This window comes from Leptopilina boulardi, unplaced genomic scaffold (genome assembly GCF_019393585.1).
Source record: "Leptopilina boulardi isolate dan_hultmark-lab unplaced genomic scaffold, ZJU_Lbou_2.1 LbouV2_19, whole genome shotgun sequence".
Taxonomy (NCBI): domain Eukaryota; kingdom Metazoa; phylum Arthropoda; class Insecta; order Hymenoptera; family Figitidae; genus Leptopilina; species Leptopilina boulardi.
This window is the reverse complement of record NW_026137740.1, coordinates 609,567-631,958: the sequence shown is the minus strand read 5'-3', so window position 1 is coordinate 631,958 and position 22,392 is coordinate 609,567. Positions and strand designations below refer to the sequence as shown.

The 22,392-nt window shown below is 31.3% G+C and overlaps 1 protein-coding gene across 5 annotated transcripts in view; it reads left to right on the top strand.

Annotated features, from left to right (window-relative positions):
• LOC127277890 (protein sickie) overlaps window positions 1-22,392 on the top strand; it is a 157,317-nt gene that overhangs the window by 65,922 nt on the left and 69,003 nt on the right. For all 5 annotated transcript variants that reach the window (XM_051299314.1, XM_051299311.1, XM_051299312.1 and 2 more), the window contains one exon: window positions 4,973-5,130. In XM_051299314.1, coding sequence (XP_051155271.1) covers window positions 4,973-5,130 — 158 coding nt within the window. The remainder of the gene's footprint in view (window positions 1-4,972; window positions 5,131-22,392) is intronic.

The following is a 22,392-nucleotide window of genomic DNA, read 5'->3' as shown; positions in this document are numbered from 1 at the left end:
CTCGTTGTAACACTCAGCCTCCTGCTGCTTCGATTCCATCAAGAAGTTTGTCGAGTCTGTGTTCTGATGGTTTTGTGACTACGATATTATGTTAATAGGATTCAAGGGAGATGTTTATGTGATGTCTACACGATCATTTACGTTGAGAATTAATCGTGTCATCCTGAGTCAAAATGAATCTCCAATGGTGTTAAATTATATGCATCCTCTGCTCCCCAGAGCACTTATTATTACGCCAACTTGGAAAGTTCAATCCCATGGGGAAGATCGAGAAAAGATGTAGGAGCACCATCAATGTAGTACATAGGTAAAAGGCTTTAATAAGAACAGAGAATAATGTGTATAATATATGTACATATACTCCTAAGAGACCTAGAATACAGTCCTTGATAAGAATTATTATCGTATATACAAGATTTATATTCCTTAAAAAAAAATTAATTCTTCGTTTTAGAAAATATATATCTTTCTATATCACCAAAATATTAAAATTGTTACTCATGAAAGAATAAGGATGATTCTGAAATTAAAGTGCTTCTCCCTCGAGATTTCTAACTTATTGTTATCTCCTCGTATCAGCTGCTTTCATTTACTGAGCTCGGATGTTTCACTCTTATCGCCCAAGTGAAAAAAGTAACTCTGGTGTAAAGTGTATAGCAAAACATTTATCGGAGAAAACAAACGTGTGAGGCTTATTTCAGGATCCTTCTATCGTTTTTCTTTTCTGTATGTATTCACTTGATTCGATCCCCGAAAACACAATCCTATCTCAAAATCTCTTCAACTGTGCGGTCTGTAAGTTTCACGTGAGAGGTAGCTTCTATTGTATACAGAAACATTTTGCCTCCCTATAGAGTTGTTCATGTTTTTTTTTTTAATTTTATTTCTGAACAGTCGTGCTCCTATATTTCTTATTTTAACTGAAAGTCATATTGAATACAAAAAATTCAAATTATTCAACTTAAGACTTATTTCTTCTTTGACAGGACGAAACTTTTATTTCAGTAAATAATATTCACCTTTGATGATAATAATCTATGATAAATAATTTCAGAATTAGTGAAGATTATAAATGGGATACGGTTATATCATATCATTTGTAGAAAACATAAATTTTTTCCATACACGTTAAACAAGGTGAGAAGAGATTTTGATTGTATTAAAGCAACCGGGCGTGAGGCGACGGGGCGTCAAAGACAATAGGTGTAGGTGTGTGATTAGCAATGGTTATTGGTGCAAACTAGGGGATGAGAATTTCACTAATTATCCGCAATGTGCGCCCCTGCCCCTGCCCCTGCAGGACGTCGATGATACTCACATGCCTTGAATTTCATAGGTTGCTTGTTTTCTCCATCCTATAAATATCTACCTTCTACCTACTTCATCAACTTCCCTTCTCTGACTAGTTTACAATTCAAGATTTTCACTTATTTAACAACTGTTTAATTATACTGAAAATTCTCAAATACCAGAGATGGTTTTATCCATAGAAAACTGTTTTTATCTTATAATAAATTTTTTTATAATATTGTAATTAAAAAAATAGAGAATTTCTTGAAAATAATAATATATAATACACTGAAAAAGGGTTTGATATTAACAACCAAACGTTTGGTTGGTATTTAAGCAACCAAAAATTTTTTTATTGAATCAGCAAAATTTTTGCTGTCCCAATCAAACTTTAGTTAGAACAACAAAAATCATTTTTTTCTAATTTTGGTTGTGTGAAACAAATTTTGATTGAGACAATTAAAATTTTGTTGATTCAACAAAAAAATTTTGGTTGCTTAAATACCAACCAAACATTTGGTTGTCAATACCAAACCCTTTTTTCAGTGTATAATAAATAATCTGACGATAATTTCGGATATTTCATTAAATAATTTTTGAATTAATCTTTTTATCAACTCAAATTTTGAGAAATTCAAACTTATTATAAATTCTTTTGAATAATTGACTAATTATTTAAAAGAAATTATATATGAAAAAATTCTCACAATGTATGTTAATTTTATATTCATTTCAAATAAGCTTGAATTCAAAGGCTTTTGTTAAATTTTCGAGAGCTCTGACAATTTTCCAGAATGTTTTGTCTAATTCCATTTTAATTGCCAAGCGACTTCCCTCTCTGTAAATTTCTACCCGAATTTATCAAATGTTTCCCCATAGTAGAGTCAGTCGTTCTGTCGTTAGAATCGACGTAGCAGAAATACCAACATTGTGCGTTGCACGATTCTCCGAGTGCACCTGCTCAGATTAAAAACAGGCTCCATATCACGCATTTCATTAATTCTCAAAAAGCAATTTTCATTTCTAATAAATCCTCGTCCATCAATGATATATTTTATATTGATGATCTTTAATTTATATTTAAATAATATACAAACATTTTTATATTTTTTATATTCGCAATAAGATTTAGTAAACATGTATATTAATTAATCTCTTTATATGAATAGGTACATAAAAAAGTTAAACATAAATTTCCAAAAATTAAATATCATTGCAGTAAATAAACATACAGAGTAACATCATTTAATACTCCAGAGAATTTCGAAATTAATTATTAATTAATTAATTTTCTTTATTCAGATTTTTGAAAGAATCCATTGCCGCAAACAATCTGAAACTTATTTACCAAGTTTTTTTAATACCGAACAAACTAGTTTTACAGTGTCTATTTCTAATATGTTATTAACGTATAAAGTATTTTTATCATTTGAATCTTAGAAAACATCAGCTAAATATTCAATTTAGCAGTTATTCTTAGCATTTTACTCACGATCTATTTGCGAGGAGGGCTAATCAGGACACGACAGGGCGTGACCTGTGATTTTTTCTAACTGACGAATCTGAAAACTATAAGTATATATTCGTTAAACAACAATCTTCCAGAAGGGATCTAATTGGTCGAACTACCACGGTCTCGTTTGGTCTTGATAATGCTTTCCTGAAATTGATCATAGGATCAGATGGTGCTTGCAAAGCAATTAAAACTGACAATAAGTTTTATATAATTTGGGTCTTTTCTCTCATAAGTCATAGGTAATTTAAACCCACTCGTCAAAGTACGTGGAAACTCGGTTTTCGTGTACTTTGTGAATCGTATAAGAAAGGCTAATTTATTTCGATAATGTGGACTAATTAGTTTTTTATTCGAAGAAAACACAGTTTAAAAAAAATTAGAATTGACGTTCAGAACCGCGTTTATGATCATTGAATTTTAAGAGAAATAATTCCAAAAATTTGTTTAGAATCACGCCGTTTTTTAAAATACTCTTTATCAAATCTGTCATAATATTGTTACTAAAGTTTACACTTTATTGAAGATATACATATATTTGTGTCAAAAGTTTTTTCTTCCTTGGTAAACTCTTCAATAAAGCACAATGCCATGCCTTGTACGTATTGTTAGTGTATATGAGAAAAAGAATTCGAGGTGTGTCCTGCTGTTGCACTGCCAGTTCTCCTTCACGTGGGCGCATAATATCTTATGATACTATGCTAGAAAGAAATCAAATTCGTAAAAATCATAATGTTTGGTTAACTTAACAAAACAGCTTTCTGTTTTAAATTACATCTGGAATTGAAAAAAGTAATAAAGTTATTACATTAGAAACAAAGTTAAGTGAACGAGAAATAAAACATTTTTTATGAATTAACATTGTACAAGTTTTGAATTCAAGGAATATTCTTAAACAGATAAATTTAGGATTTCGATAGTAATTACGATTGGAAGTTAATGCGATGTAAAGAATAAGTGGTCAGCGTGGGATGAAATGTCTTTTTAACTCACCCCATAAATAACATCATTACAGTTCTGAGGTCTTTTGCCACCCACCTATAGATACTTTCTATGCTCGTATATATATAAAATACAGGCGCTAAATTGATTCACGTGTCTTTTGTTATCAAGATTTTATTAATTTATGCAAAATCCCTTTATTACATTTTAAGAATTTAATTTAAAACACCTTCTTTTCTAAAATCTATTTTGTACATAAAATTGTTCAGTGTGTAGATTAGAAAACGATGAGCCTTCGTTTATTTTAAAATCTTGTCACGTATTTTTCATAAGATACAGTTATTTTTAACCAAGTAAAATGAAATTCCAAATTCTTGAATCGTCTGCATGGAAACCCTATATATGTCAAGACAAGATTTTATTTATATATTTTTTTTATTTTCTTTGTCACCATGTTCTCTTTTCTCCCTTTCATCAGCCAGCAACATCTTTATGGCGGTACATTCAAATCGTGCGAATCAGAGAGAGCACAAAGCCTCGTTATTCTTCACAGTCAGTGGAAAAAAGAGAGTGGGGAGGGGGCAAAGAAAATTGAGAACGATCTCGTCAAACATGCTTTAACCATGAAAGAAGGAAACACTCTTTTCTTCCTACTTGTTCAATTCTCCTTTTTCCCTACAGCGACGCAATCAATATCACAAAGAGGCTTCTCTTTTTTTCTTTGACAAGTTTTTTGCAAATTGAAAAGCAGAAAATTTCAGTTTACTAAATCGTCTAACATTGCTGCATTTTTATTTAGCGCTGTCTTTTAAGTTGGGAGTACCGTCCCTGCTGTGTGAAAACACGTTTTCATTTTTCATTTTTCTTCTAAAAAATCTTGCACAAATTTTACAGAAAATTAAACTGCATAAATAATGCGATTGAGTTTCAACATAATAAGCGTCATATACGTGATTCCATTAATTCTACAAGGGATCAGTATTCATGAAGACTATACTGCAAATTAATATTCATCAACACAAGATGTACTCTGGGAACATCTGATCTGATTAGTTGTTTATAATTTAGTATATAAATTGTCAATTATTATATTATTATAATATATTATATTCAGACAATGGTGAGCTATATTCGAATTTCAAAAAGAAATAAATAAATAATTGAAAAGAAAATATTGTATCTAGGAGAGAAGAGAAAATAATTGTAAAAATGTTCCTTTGTTTTTAGACTACCTTCACCCTACAACAAGCAGGCGACAGTCGTTGCTGCGGGAAGTACTCCGGGGGGTACGAGCATCCCCCTACCTGCAACTGTCGCGGCGACAAGAAGATGCCCTCCGGACAAAGTCAGACCAGCACCATGCTCTGGCCATCAAACACAGATGGGTAAGTATTTTTCTCTTGATCGAAAATACGAAATCTATTTATGTATACTGCCCTCAATTATTATATGCACTTGGAAAAACTATAACATTTAATATCGATTTGTTGTATTTATTAAATTAAGTAAACAAAATTTTTAGTTTATAACTGTGAATTGCCAGGCATGATTGGTAACGTTCACACGTAACATAAAGCAAAAAATTATTTAATTGATAATCATTTTTTTTATCAATTGGAATTACGTGACAAAAGAGCACAAGCGTAACATTTGTCATTTGTTTGTATCTTGTAATTTTCTTCATTTGCTTGATATTTGAATGAAATTTTCTTTTACTTCTCTAGTCGGATGTAAAATATCAAATTGTATTTTGCAATGCACCTACTCTTAAGTGATACAGTTATTAATATCTTCAGATCAAATCTTCCCTTCCTTAAATTGGAAGCTCTTCTAATGGCGTCTAATGGATTGTAACTGTAGGGAAATCCCAGCAGGACACTCCATTTTGAACATCATCAAGGAAAATATGTATCTACTTGAAGGTTTGCTTTTAGCACGATGGTCCCCAGAGACTCAATGCATTCTCATAATGCTGCTTATTTATTAATGTACATACACTATCAAACTCTTCTGATGCGTCACATGGAATTCACAAAAAAAAGATTTATCTCTTCATAGTATGAAATATACTTATCAAAACATTTTCATCTACCTAAATCGTGAAATAAAAATCTATTATTAATGAATTTATAGATTATGTTTTGAATTAGTGATTTTTTAAAAATTTAAATTAAATTTTAGTCTTCTAGTTCATTGCAAACTTTTGTTTGAAAATTTTCCCTTAAAGAGAAAATAATGGAAAAAATTATGTTTGACGTCAAGATAAACGACTTAATTGTTTTTTCTTTTTATTAAAAACTTTAAACTACTATTTAGACAAAATATTATTGATTTTACGACATATCGACTCGTTTCCTAATGAGTTTCAGTAAAAACGAAACTCCTATCGCACATAGAGAAAGTTGGTGGAAAAAACTCCCTTTTTAGTCTTTCTTATAACTTGAGACTTCAATTAAATTCGGGTTTAAGTTCCCGACGCCTTGAATTTTTCTCCAAACCCTCCTTTCGAATTAAACGTTCGTTTCTCATTTATTTCCTAACATTGCGCCAAGTGGCTGACCAAGCCAAGATCTCGACCTTCTGCATATTTTTCTTTGCTTTTCTACCTCACAAAAGGCTTTTTCAACTTTTCGTTTTTCTCTCTTTCCGTTTAAAAGAAATGATAATTAAGGACTCTGACCGACGCTGCATATAGATCTTTTACTTTTGCAATTTTCCTGGTGTTTACTCTCGGTGAAGAGAAGTGTCGACAATAAAAATCTTCTTACAAAGACTGAGAGAAATTCTTATTCTTTGTTCAGGAATCTTGTTAACTATAATTTTTATGAATAATTACTTATTATTTAATAATAATTGTTGTTGGATTAATTTTCTATTTTTAAAACAAGTTTTAATGGAAAATTTTTGAAAAAATATTTAAATATAATTTTTTTTAATAAAATAGCTTCGGCAGTTAAATTGCATTCGCATATAGTTCAAAGGCTCCATAATTTTCTCTCGCTTATTGGGGAAGTCTATTTTTTTGCTTTTTCTACTGTAGAGGAAAAAATTTGTCCCCTTCCCGAGTTTCTTTAGAGAATTTTGTAATGTAAAAGAGGAACCCAATTAACCATTAGTTTCGTCGATGGCTTTCAGCAACCCTTTGCGCATTTAAGGGCTGTAACATATAGAAACCGAAATTGAGAGGTATGGTGGGATAGAGATGAAAATCTAGGAAGAAGGGTGGGGGGGAAACAGACCTTCATCACAAGTGGAAATCTACTTTAGGGTTGTTTCACACTCTCTCATAAGTTTAAACATGTAGAAGCCATTGGTTTAGTGTAACTTTTGCAAGAGTATGTAACATGTGTGCTTCACATTACCTACGTTCACATACAATGTACAGGGTGGTCTGATAGTGATGGGGTGGCACCCCATAGTTTATATTTTACTCTGAACTTTCCACCGCCTACAGCCAGATGTGCTCACAGAAACACAGTGACTTTCATTTTTCTTTAAATTCTTTTTTAAATTCCCAATAACACTATCTAAGCGCAACTACGCTTGCGCCATGATAACTCTCTCATTGGAAAGAAAGAGCGCGCTTATATGAAATGCTTTATTATTTACAAATGTTAAAGACGCTCTAACACGACTTCTTGCGCAGGCAGCCGCAACGAGAGTGAGGGAGAAAAAACATTTAATTTGAATTTTTTAACTCTCTTACTCTCATGTGTTACCATGACAAGTCCTGCAGGCAGGTAGGCAGCCAAAAAGGCGTGAGTGCGCCATAAGAAAGCAATATAAGAATGAGGCTTGAAAATAATGTCCAAACTTGTTTTTCCGCGTTTTTAGCACAAAGAAAGTAAAAAGAAAATATTGACTATGAATCTAATTTGTCAAATTAATATATGATTAACTATTTTGAGAAAAACGCGAAGATGAGCGAGAGAGAGAGAGTTTATTTACATATATGAGCACCACTGTTAGATTTTGGGGATACGCCTCATGCAGCTCACGGTTCGTATTAAAGCACGCGTGTTTACTATAACGCATAGAATATGTCAGTTTTGAGTCTTCTTCTTTTTCATCACGTTCTATATTTTTCTCATTCCAAGATTATTTATGAAAAGGTCGTGGAAATAACATTTAAAATTCAATGGACATATTCACGATGGATCAACAATTCTAACATTGTTTTAGGGGAAAAAAAGTTGAAGGATTTGATATACCAAAATCTCGATACGGAAGAGGATTTCTAACTTTAAGCTTTAAAAGTACTATCCCCAAGTATATAGGTGGTCGTAAACTTTCTGTATATTCAATCTAAAATGAAAATTTCACATCTTTTTGCAATAGAAACCGATTCTTATTCGAATATTTTATTCTTAAATTATTTTCTACCATTCTAACATCATAAAATTTATTTATATCCTTGTGTGATAAAAATGTGTTTTTATTATAATAAATTCGGAATTGAAAGGCAGTCACTGAAAAAGTGTAAACTCGATAATCCCCAAAATGGAAAAAGTCTCCGAGAGGAGTTGGTAACGAATCCACACAAATAAATCCTAATACATAACAAATTCTAGCTAAGAAAACTCTACACACAGAAGTACTATAGAAACACGACTACGACCCCAGGTTCTGATCTCAACTAAGTACCTACCGGCAGTAATTGTTTAGTCGGTAAAGTAGAACTCTGTTTTATCGCACATCGACAAAACAGTTTTTTACATTAACAACCGACCTGAATTTTATAGCCAGTAAGGTAAAGCAAACTTCCACTTTGCCCACTGAACAATTGCCGATAGTAGGTACTTAGCTGAGATTAGAAAAAAATAGATTAATAAGAAGTTAAAAAATAAGAAAAGAAATACTTCTCCCTTTCAATTTATATATTTTTTGTCGTGTTTCTAAAAGGAAAGTAAAACGGCTATTTACAGAATTTTTGTGACCACCCAGTATAGATAAGTCTTCGAGTCGAGTTATACGAAAACCCATGAAATTTATCGAGTTTATGGAGCGGTGGAAGTTAAGCCGTTACACCTCGAGAGATCGCGGAGAGCGAAGCGTCTTTTTGGAAAAGCGGTGAATTCAGAGGAATAAGATTTCCCTCAGGAGCCGTGGCCCAGATGAATGTCGACTTGTCGACTGTAATGGAAAAGGAGTTGTACCATGGCTCTCGAATCGCTCTATAAAGTGCTTTCACGAAGAGATGCAATTGCGACAAATTTGTCCTCGCGCGATTCACTTTCTTGGAAACTGCTTTGAGAAAAAGAGAAAATATGCATCTGAAATAGAGTCACTTTGTTAAGAGATTTCAGCGACTTAACCCTGGATCTGCTAAATCTAAACAGTCAATATATAACGTCATTTTTTCAATTTAAAATAAATAACACACTCTGACTTTTATTCAAATAGTGATTTTGTCACCACGAACAAAAAATTTATATTATTCAAATATAATCGGTTATACTTGACTATTATTAAATAAATATTTACTTAAACCAAATAATTTTTATTTGAGTTAAGTAAACTGTATTTGAACTCAAATTGAACTAAATAAACTTTGGGTTGATTCAACCTAAATTTTAATGTTCCAAACAAATTTTTTTCTGATATACAATTTGATTCTAAATCTATTCTTTTGCAAATCTATTTGAGGTAATTTTGAAAGTTTCTAATTGGTTATTTTTAATTAACAGTGAAATTAGTCTTCTTTAAATCCAGTGATGTTTGAAATTAAAAAGTATATATTTCTTTGTTTGGATTTGAGTGTGAATTAAAAATTTATAATTAAGGAATAATATATATTTTCCACATTTAAAACGTGTATACAAATTGATTGTATTATATATGTATATAGTGAGCCGTAATTTCGGCACGTGTTGGTTATTTGCCGCGCGTTTTTTTTTACGAAGCCATTAGTGTGTAATGTCATTGTACGGAAACCTCACGGTCGAGTTCACAGTAATATTTTTAACTTAAGAAAGTCAAAGAAAAGAGAAGAAAAAAAATAAACCATCAAATGGTTACAGACTTTACTCATATATTTTATGACGCTGAAGTTACCAATGTTGATTCGACGAATCAACGAACGAATTTTTCGTTTTCAGATTAATTTAAAGGCCAAGAACCATGTTTTTTTTAATTGTAACTTCTTTATTTAGGTCCAAAATACATCCTTAAACACTAAAAATTCTCAACTAAGGCGGGGAATTATTCAATCTTAGGAAAAAAAAATACTTTTCGTCGATTCAACGTTGATAACTTCAGTGTCATTATATTTTTCATTCTTTAAATTATTCAAACTAAACTTCTTATTAAAAAAATATTTTTAAAATATCTGCACGGAGAGAAATAGATGGTAAGAATTTATGATCTTAAGATGGTAAAAAGTAGATGTTATCCGGTACTATCATTATGCTACTCGGTACAATCAAAGATGTTACAAAAAGTATGGTTATGTTACCCACTACAATCAAGACGTTACTCCGTACAATCTGGATTGTTACTGATAGAATCTAGATTGCTGTCCGTATATGTAAGATCAAATATGGTACCTGGTACTATCTAGATAGTACCCCGTACCATCTATTTCTCTCCGTGTGTATATGAAATATATAAAGTTTATGTAAGTTTAACTTTTCTTTTTCATAAATAAATTAATTTATTAGAAAATATGTTTAAAAAATCTTTAAAGTGAGTAAAAAGTAAAGTATTAGTAGCTGTTATTTGCGCTTTAAAATGCTGTATAGTCTCTCATTAAAAAGTAATTGAACCCGTCGGCTATAAAAATGTTTCATCTTATTGCAAATACTGCGATACAACATTTTTATAGTTGGCGATTCTACTGTCAGGAAATAAAGTTATTCGTGTGGAAATTTAAATATATTTCTTTAAGATAAATATTACTTTTATGCAACATAGAAGGTATTATAGCAATAAAAAAAAATTTTAACAAAAATTTGAGTACCACTGTACTGTTCCACTCGCTCGACCGAGTACTTCTTTTACGTGTGCAACGATTTCTTACATTTGCCTCATAGTGTCCCCTTCATAGTAAAAACGAAAGATAATATTTAACCAGATTTTCGCAGGAAAAAGAGCATTTCCTCAATATTTTAAAACATTATTGCTCCCACGTGCTGAAAATATTTTGTTATAATAATGTTGTTAAACAATAATAAATTAAAAATCATTTATTTCCCATACATAAAAAATACAACAAATTTTATTCTATTTTTAAATTGTTATTTCAATTTATTTATATATAAATTGAGCAAAGAAGTAATATTTGACTTTTTAATTTTGTGTTATTTAACATTTTACGTTTTTCTATACTTCTGAATATCTTTGGAGATTCCTGAGGGATTACCGACCTCGTAGAAAGCTATTACAGTAAGGAAAAAGAAGCTAAAAAAAGTTTTACAAGAAGCACGATTCGCTGCCCTTGCTTTCCAGTCGGCTTTTTTTTCCCCGTAACTTCCGCTGATTTCAGAAACCTGACAAACTAGATTTGAGGTTTTTTAAAAAATATTCCGATATTCTAAGTCACTTATGTGTTCGCATGCTTGAAACAGAGCAGATTAAAAGACTAAACTATGTATGTATAAATTGATACTGCTAACTGCTTTGATTGTACCGTAAAGGTAAACATTTTGGGCAAGAATGAAAAAATAAAATATTTAGTTTCTACTCTACGCATTATTACACGTTATTACACATTATTACACGAATATTACAGGAAAAATGTACAGTGGACTACCTGAATAAATACACTCTCGGATTTTACGTGTTTTCTGTCAAAAAAGGGTGGAAAATGGTAGACATATTGAAAAGAGCTGCAACGAGGCGAGAGGGCGAGAAGCAAAACTCTTTGAACCCTCTCTTAGCACTCTGCATCTTTTTTCTCTGTCATTCCTCCCTAATTCATTTTTTTCTTTGCTTTCTCACTTTTTTTTGCACTCTCGTCTGTTTTTCTCGTGAAGCCAGCTTTTACAACCACCACTGTGACGCTTTTCCATTATTGAATTCGCGGTAGCAGTCGCTAACAGCAAGTCGTCTAGTTAAGTTGTATATATTCATCTCAATTCCATCAGGAATAATTCACTTAATTCATTTAATTCGCGCAAGTACTTCATCATTTATCAGCAAAGCATGTTTTTCGTGAAAATTGTACGCGAGAAAAATTTGGAGACGTACAGTAATTATAACTCCGTTGGTGGTAAGAGAAAATCTTTGCAAGAATATATAATTTAATTTTAAATAATAAATAAATTGGTAAAGCATATTTGACTGTTGAAGTCAGTAATAATTCCACTGATTTACAGTGAAATGTGACTGTATTTTAGTGGAAATCTTATTGAAGTTTCTAAATTCCATATTTCTGTATAGTAAAAATTCAAATTTGGAGAGAAAAAATCATTTCCATGATTCCTGTGCGTGACTAAAACGCATTTAACGAGACAAAAGCAAGTATATATAGTATATATATACGTGTGCGAAAAGCTTCGAGATGAAAGAGGGAAAAACGCGTGCTGAAAAAGGACCGAATAGATAAAAAGTACAGACGATTGACAGTAAAAAGAGGAAGAGAAAAAAAGTTTAGCCGTTTTATGTAAATGATAATGTGTATGTATACTCTTTTATTGCACAAAAATACGACGGATTCGAATATAATCCAAGTTCATTGAACCACCACGTTTAAATTAATATCCTGTTTTCAAGTCCCCCCCAAATTTTTCGATCGATAATAATCTACTTAGAAGCATCTGGATTCACTAGATATATTATACAATATTAATATCGCCCTTTCCATCTTTAACACCTGGTTTTATATTTTCAGAGAACAATAAAGTCTTTCATTGTACTTTTTCTTACTTTTTCATTGTAAGAACAATAATGAAACATTAATTCATCATATAACCGTTATAATCGATTTTTAACAGAATAGTTCTTTTCAAACAAACTATTTTTCTTTTAAAAATATATGCTTTATCAAAGTTTTAGACAAAATTTATTTGAATTTATAAATTATATATTTGGAAGAGACACTGATACATTTTTGTAGTAATTTTTATTTCTACGAACTCCTGAAAAGATCTTTTATTTCAAAACAAAAAAAAAGTAATTCCTCGCCCTCAAGGTTTTACTAATAAAATTGTTTCTTCCGAACCTCTGGGAGAATCTAAAGAGTTTTGTTGCTGCATCGACAGTCGGTAAAGTTTCTGTCCTTTTTTCGACTCCTTCAGTTTCATTCTTTTGTTTCAAAGCTTATTTTTTATTCTTTTCTCTTCGCGTTTTAAGTCGCATTGGCAAAGTTTCTTCGCATAAGTTGAATTTTGTACGTTTTCTTTCATTTTCCAAACTTGCTACTTTATCAGAGCAGAATCCAGAGTCTATCATTTATTTTCGGTGAGTCTCCAAGTTATTTCAACAACATTCAAGGAGATTTTCTTCAAGTGGCGCAAAAAGTACTATATTGGTTCTTGAAACTTCAAGACGATGAGAAAACAATTTATCATTGCGTAACATACATAATATAATTTAACTATATCAGATTTAAGAAAATTGAAATATCTTAAAGGTATGAATTTTTGTGCATTTGAAATTCACGTGAATTTAATTTGTCAAACTTGTATATGCATTACGAATGGCCATGTTCTAGCAAATTTTTAAACAACCTGATTTTGTTCGTTTTTTTGTCATATATACCTATAAATGAGACAGATCTCTGAAATTTATAAACCCTTTTAAAGAGTCGTTTTGAATTGACTTAGGGTCGAAAGAATGAAATAAAAATAACGTGATGGGTAATAGGATGCGTTATGCCTTGAAGTAAAATCTTGACTGATAATAAATGTAAATCATTGAGAAATGTCAAGTTTGCCACGAAGGGTGCCACGTAAAATTTATCGTCAGGAGAAACCAATGCGGAACAAGTCTCTCTCTGCGATACATTGAGTGTCAAACATGAAAAACCTGGAAATTTGCCAATTCGTCTATACACTTCACTCTGCGCTGATTCTTGTGGAAGTTTGTTTTTTTCACTATAATGTCAAAACTTCTTATTTCTTTCGGCTTCCTTCTTCCAAGGAGGGTGAAAGATCTGGGTTAAAAGCCATCAGCATGCGTCGATGTTTCAAAGTGGGTTTTGAGAAAATACTTATCAAAAATTCAATCCTCGTCTCCACGATTCAGAGTAACCTCTTATTGATAATAATGGAAAATGTGTTATAATAGATGAGTAAAAAAAAGGGAGGTTTCATAAAGAAACAGAAGTAGTGGACTCCTACATTTCCGGAATGGTTAGTAGCCAGGCATACAACTTCCCCTAAAATCTGACTCACTCCTGAAATGAATGGGGTGGTCCATAATACTGATTCGCAGCTGCCCTTGCCCGCTTCAAGAAGTTTCTAGTAATAGGTCTATTAGGCTTTCAATAAAAACGATCCTTTTTTCGCATAAACAATTTTTAATTTTTTTGAAAAAATACATTAAAAAAAATTTATTTGATTCAAGTAATAATCAGTTACATGACTATTACCAAATAAATATTTATTTGTATTAAATAATTTTTATTTGAGTTAATTATAAAAAAAATTATTGGTCAAATGCAATTTATTCAATTCAAAGAAAAATTATTTGGTTCAATTAAATATTTATTTGATAATTGTCAATTAATCGATTATTTGAATCCAATAAATTTTTTCAGGGTACCTAAATTTTAGTTTTTGAGATTATAATACTAACTCTGTATTCGTTTTTTGTTAAATCTTCCAAATAAATAAAAAAATTTTAATCAAAATGAAATATTTATAATAATAGTTTTGAAATTTTCTTTTCCTTTTGTTCTGAAAATATATTTTCAAGTCTGTGACCGATTCTCATACATTTGACATATATTTTTTTAAGCTTCTTGATCACATGTAAAAGTATGCTCGTTAATAATGATATGTCATTATAATTTAACTCTTTAATTGTTAAAATTGTCGAAAGAGAACATTTAAAATAGATATATGTTTACTGTATAGGTTATTTAAAGAAAATAAAGAGATAATAAATTGGATCTGAGAAAAGCACGAAAGGGCTCTCGCATTTATTGCGTTTATGGGGACCAGCATCTGTTGTTGACATTAACTCCGTTTTCGTAAAAATTTCTGCTCCATGATCGATTTTGTTATGATTATATTCTCATCTCTTCTTCTCTTTGCTCGTCATTTTCAGATTTTCGCATGAAAGAATAAAAAAAGAAATGATTGATTTTTAAGGGGCTTTTCACTTTCTTTCGTTTATATATGAAATTCTATGAGAATCCTATATATAAAAAGTATATAGACAAGCACCTACCCAACAAATCAATGCGATTTCGAGAAAATAAGTTTCGTTTGGGGTTGAAAGTTCATTATTTCTCATCATACAGACTAACGGCATTTGTTAAAGTTCGTTTATGTGGGAATTCACTTCTGGCAGGTTGCATGCGTTGTAATTAACGTTCTTTCTTACTAAACCCTATAAATCATTCTTTCAACATAAAAATGGTGTATATCAAAGTTTTTTAATTAAATTCTATAATTATACATAAATATAATATAATTTCTATTAATTAGAATTAAATGAAACATAAAATGTGTTTTGTTGACAAAATATAGTTGCCTATTCGAGTCAAATTAACATTCATGTTATAATGATTTTAAAAAAAATTTAGTATAGTCACCTTGAGTGATAGTTCTGAATTAAAATTTGGAGCAAAACCTATTAAAACAGTTCAACTATCTAGTTTCTATACAGGAACTATAACTATATGGAAACTACATATAGTTTTCCAGACAGAATATATCTAGCCATTGAAAGTGTCGAATAAAAATGGCTTGACAGTTATACGTTGTAGTGCTTTTTCGTGTCTTCTGAAATAAATATTTTTTAGTCAAGTTTTTGCATTTTGTGCGCCATAAAATTGAAAGTTGGCTTGAAAGGTGTACTCGTAATTTTACGCGACTTGCTATATGAATGCAGTAATATAGTCAGGGCAGATTTACCGTTGGCGAAGAGAATCCCTGAGGTAACGGAAAGTGATTATAAATTACACGCAGCATGCCGCAAGATGTTAAACGTAACAGTGGTCAGCGATTATGCAGAGAAATGATACAAAGCTTGTACAAACCGCTGCATTGAATTCATTAAATCTATAAAATTCCTGTTATTGTATCCGCATGTGATTTCCCGCAGAGGAAATCATATAATCTGTATATGAAATTGAATTTTCATATTAAAAAATTTAGTTATTTAAATAAAAATTCTTAAATATATGATATTCAAATCAGTGAAAATACACTAATTCAGCAGTAAAAATCCACTGAGTAACCAGTTAATAAGTATACCACTTATTGAAATAAGTGAAAATACACTGACGATTGAAATATTCCACTGATTCAGATTAAGAGAGTACTTCCCCAGTACTATTAAAAAGATAAGTCATTAGCATCTTCTTTAAATAGATAAATTAATTATATTTTTAACTCGTTTTTGCTCGCGATGTTTTTAATCAGTTTCAAACAGTAAGACAGTTCTTTTTCTTTAAGTTTAGAATGGTTTATAGTTTTCAATTTTCGAGATTCAATAAACAATGTAGCATTTTTATCTTGATGCCGTTCTTTGTTACTTATTTTCGGAAAAAAAATTCTATTACAGTCGATGCAATATAAATTTTTTAAAAGTTACCGAAAATATTTAGAATGTTTGCTCGTATGGTCGAAAGCGACATCAGGTGGTATCCCCCGCAAAGACGCTTGTTATAACGAGGTAGAGGAGCTTAGAGGGTGTGCACACTCGTCAAGGATTTCAATCTGTATAACCAACAGCGATCTACAAATGATATTCAATCAGCTCAGTGAGAATACTGAAAAATCATGATGGAGATGAATAAATTTATTGTGAATTTACTCTCTAAATCTGAATTAGCGACTATTTGCTTTAAATTAGTGACTATCCGCTTCAGAGTATGCAGCTACGAATAAGCGAATAGTCGCTGATTCAAATTTAGAGACTAAGCAAACAAGATCGGCAGGAATTTGAAAAAAAATTAATCTACTTACATTCATATTCACTTATCTCTCTAATTTTGAGTCAGTGAAATTCCACTGAGATATATGAAATATGGTTAAAATTTAAAAACTGGGGGTCAATTACGCATCTATTCCGCTTTCCACATTCTATACTTTTCATACTTTTCGAATTTCACATTCCGTATTCCACTTTTTACTTCCCGCATTTAGAATTTCTCTTTCCACATTTTCAACTATTATAATCGTTGCATTTTATTTTATCAATAAAATACAAAATCAAGAATGGTAGTAGATGAAAAGTGATTCATCCACCCTGTTTTAATTCCAAAAGCCTGGAACCTGTGGGCGGGGAAGTTTGCTTTGTCCATTCACCCCTCCATGTCAGGTTGTGTTAATTCGAATTGGCAGACGCACGTGCGTTATTTATTCCCAAAAGAAAGTCCACGTACGAAATTATTGAAGAGACTTTCTGGTACTTGACGCGTCGTTTCGAACCTCGTATAAGGCCATAAAAGTAAAGCAAGATTTATTTCCAAATACCTCCCACTCACAAATCAAGTATTTTCGATATTTTCTTTTAAAAAAGAGAAATGACTCTTTCTGGGAAACAAATGTTCTAAGGGTGTTTCCACCGTGACCTTATCTTTTCGTTATTAATAAATAATTGTGAAAGGGGAACAAATTTGTTTTTGGTTGTGGAATTGATAAAAATAAGTTTTACTTTCACAATTCCTTCTAACTTAAATGTCAGGTGGGTTGCCGCCTGTAGAAGTATATAACATCTACAGTCGGTTACATTTCATTCAAAAGTTTTAAATCTAAAGTTAATTTCCCTTAAGTATATTAAGTCCAGAGGTCGAGTAACTATAAAAACTATAAAACTTTTAAATTTGTCTTTTCCTGAAAGAAGTTGATATATCAAAGTTAATAAGGTTTAGATTAGATGAAAGAGTGGCGCGTCACACAAAAGGACAAGAGATTCCATAGGAGGACGACTGTTTTGGATGAAGGTCGCTTTTTTCGTGATGTGAAGTAACACGTGTGCTTAGAAGAGACCTGTAGAAGCTCAGATCAAAGTGGCGCACGCTCACCGATAATAATAAGCTTTTCCCGAGAAAGGAATAGAAGTTTAGTCACCACCATTACAGGAGTAAGAGACTTACTTGTGAGACCACAGAACATTTGCAAAGAAGAACTGAGGACTCCCAGAAGACATACAAAAACCCTCTAAAAATATTCTAAGGGCTCTTCTAAAACTAATTTCTTAGAGACTAATAGGATGGTTTCACTAACGATGTAACTGATACTTGATTCTTTTTTGCTTGGCTTTTGTGTCTTGCCACTCGTCTACTATTTTCACGCGTTTCCTTTTACTATATTATCCCACAATTAGATTTATGTTGAGGGTTGGTAAATTTTCCCTGTCCATCACAATATATTTGTCCACTCGTTTTCTAATAAATCTTTGTTTTATTTTCGGCAATAAACTTAAAGTGAAATATATTGCAAGGATTCTCAAGAAAATTAACTTAAATTAGTGTAATAACAGAAAATAAGATAATCGTTATATGTACCTGGAATTGAAATAGGTAACTTATCATAAGTTCGAAACAACATGCTAAAATTATTTAATGTGAAAAATACGTTAGGTTTGCAACAATTATTATCAATTAGATGATAGTTTAATGAAATAACATATATACATGAGAACCCCTGATACCAGATTGTATATATATATACTCATAACTTACAGTACTACCGTGGGATCGTAACTTTCCGCAAGTATGATCGCGAAAGGTATGGAATTTAAAACGATAATCGATTAATATACTTTGGTATACCATCAACCCAAAATTACTAAAATTAAGGAGAATCGTATTTTAGTCGAGAATATTGCAAAAGTGACAGTTTATAACCTTTCAGGTATTCAGTGATATATTTAATGAGGCTTATAAACAAGGACCATTAAAAAATTTAACCGCTTCTTATTAAACGAACGAAATTATTATTTTTTTTAAAAAAGTCTCGTAATAGGAGTGATAGTAAAAATGTTTTTTAGGATATCATTCACGAAAAGTTCGATCTCTGCTATTTTGAAATCTGTTTGGTACAAAATATTTTTTATGAATTACAGAAAGAAGTCTTTTTAGTGTTCGATCACAAATTCTAATCTGTTTTTAATATTATAACTTTGAATAAGAAATAATTACTCACATTAGACTGATTTTTTTAGTCCAATTCAGAAAATAATTTTCTTTTTACAAAAATATTTTATGAAAAAAATATGTTTTTCCAAATTGTAATGAATTTAATATAATTTTACAATTCTCTGGAGCTTCAAAGTTGTACATCTTCAACATCTTAAATTCCTTAATTAAGAATTGCAATATTAAAACCATTAACTTTTGCCTTTCTTATTCTTCATCTTAATTTAAAGCTCTTTTGCTTCCCTGGACAAATCTGTAATAATTTCCGGTAGAAAAACTTTATCTTAAGAAACTGTGGATCAGTGAAGCTTCAATTAAAGAAGCAGAACAAAGATAAAATTTCCTAGAGAGTATAAAATTTGTACATAATTTTCAACAAGTAAAAAAAATTGATGAAAAAACGTGAAAATAATTAAAGTCACATACATTGACTAGTTGTATAATACTTGTCATCTTCTTCGAGGTTATTAGCAGACTCTATACGTGCCTTCCTCACCCGGTTGCAAATATCTTACAAACAAAGGTAAAAACTGTTATTCTTTCCATTAAAGGATATTGAATTTCATTCGGATGCAAATGACAAGAACTTTACTAGCACATAATAGTATAAATTATACGCAAGGAAGCTGAGAATCATGTGACTAGAATTCAATAAACAATATTCCTTTAAATAGTCACAAAAAGATTGCATTTTTTATTTATATATAATTGAAAAATGAATCTATACAATACAACAAAGTGTATCTGCGTAATGTTTCGGATGCGTAAACGGACTTCAAAGAGATAACAATGCCTTTGTCTAGAATATATATGTATATATATATTATGTACATTCAGTGGCTCAATAAAATTTCTATCGGAGTTTAATTTAATGAGGATCTAGTTGTGACAGTTTGGCAAGCTTCCCTGGGATCTTTGGCAAGGCCAACTACCACTGAAGTTAATCGCCTTGGCCCGTCAATCGTCAAGTTTGCACACAGATGCAGAAAATGCTACTCGAGTGAACGCATTGCCCTTATGGGATCTAGCATGAGCACTGAACACTCTATATACACATTGCAATTTCGCATTGTACATCTGCGAGAGTGAACACACACTCTCTCACCAACACATTCTCCTTATCTCGTTAATATATACTGCGGGACGATAAGAGTAGTGGAAAAGAGGGTCCAGATCAAGAGAGAAAGACCTGGGTAATATATAGTATATGTTCATATAGTAAGTACTATAATACATACAACTCTTTTCTGTTGAGTCAATGCGAGGTTCAAGAAGGCATTACTCGCCAGTGGCACAACGTGCTCGTAATCGTACACGTGTGTTGTTCATTGTGATCGAGAACCATAAGCTGTGCCATAACTTCCTTTTACTCTGGATTCGGTGCTGTGATTTGCAAATCAGTGCTCTATATTTCTCAGACCTTCTTCTTCTTATCTTCTTACGATGGGAGATAATTATTTCTACAGACTCAATCTCAATTCGAGATTTCCTCAATATTTTAACTCTTAACTCAAGTTTCCACACCCAGGTACCAAACATACAATTAATCATCTATAATTACATTTTTCAAATATTTTAATCTTTTTCTACACGGAGAAACAAAGACAAACAAAAACTTCAACTGTATAATTCCATTGGATCACAAAATAACTTCAAAATTTCTATTCTTGACAATATTTGACTAATTCTTTTCCAATATGAACTTCTATATTTGTTCCTTGAACATTAGCCTTAAGAACATTATTATTATTATTCAATAAGTAAGTAATTTATTTGTATAAAAACATAATATAAAAATTAATTTTGTTGAATTAAAATATTTGCATGAAATAAAAAATTATGTTGTTATTTTATTAGTTTTGATCAGTATATTTCTGAAAGAGAAAGGTTTGAATGGTTCGGATCGAATTTTATCTCTTTCTTCTGAATTTAAAATGTTAGTTTTGTAATTAGAGACCTTGATATATTTTATCTTGTTCGCTAGCTGATCGAATTATTTATAGTATACATTTTTTGCAATTGGATTTTTTAAATCGATAAAAATAAGTGCATTTACTATTTCTCCTTATTGAAAATATTTTTGTTTAAAAATAATTGGCACAATTAAACTGTATTTTATAATGTGTGATTCGTTACTTGAATTGAGTATAAAAACTGGAAAGTGAGACGCTCTTTACTGTCAAAGCTGCACCTGTCGATAATCGCAGGACAAGCACCTGACGCGAGGATCGTGATAAAAATAATGTCTCTGAACCAGGAAGCTCATCCCTCAGGTGGTTGGAATTGGAACTATACACGAGATAAGTGTCTGATCGTAGATTCAGGACGCGAGAAACTCATTAATTTCGCGTAAGACCGATCGTTCGTGTGCCACGACTCACAATGAATCATCCCTCATGACATAGATTCGCGGTCTAATGCCTGGTCACGTTTTAAGACCTCGATCCTTTTTTATCAATGCCTTGCAGAAGCTTAGTCGCGAACTCCCAGAGAAATCGAATTTGTTTCATTTCTTATACCCTTGGGAATGACACACTATACGAATCTTCTCGAAAAACGATCCGAGAGTCCCCTATCTCTCCCCTTCATTTAAATGACGAATAGACAGATTTATCTCAAACCTATCTCTTCTCATCCTCCGCTTTTCATTTTCTCTTTTAAATAAACTCATGCCTTCCGTTTTTATCTCTTCGTTTATTTGGACAGAGTTTTTTTAACTTTGAAATCTCTCTTGAGACAATAACTATAAGTAAGGGTTTTGGGAGGGCCATCCGTTAAAATAAATATAAAAAGCATTACTCTAAGTATGTAATATTTAAAAATTTAATTAAGAACCTGTTTTTCTAAATTTAGAAAAATAATATTTTCTCTCAAAGACGTAATGCATTTTGATCAACTTATTTTCAAGAGCAAATTTTAGGACCATATGTATTTTCTACTTCTATAAATTTAACACAAATAACGGTAATTGAATGGAATACTAATTCGAGTATGAAATATAGAAAATAAAAATTCTAGTGATTCATGAGATTCACCAGAAAAAGTGGAAAAAGAAGAATTGTAATGAAAAAAATGGAATTTCCTCTTTGGCGTGAATAGAACGCTTGAATGATGAATCTGTATGGGCCTTTGAATTAGGTTCATCATTACCGAGAATCCACTCCAAAGCATCAATGAATGCTTTTTGAATGATAAACGTCAAACGTGACGAGAAAACGAAGCAGAGAGACGTCGTTTACCAAAAGCAAATTATGAACTAGTTGGTTCTTCTATTCTGTAATATATATATATATATAAATAATGCTTATTTGTATAAACTTATTCATTATCTATTCATCTTTATATTTCTTTCACAAAACGGCAATGAATCCCCTCTGTAAATTACATGTTA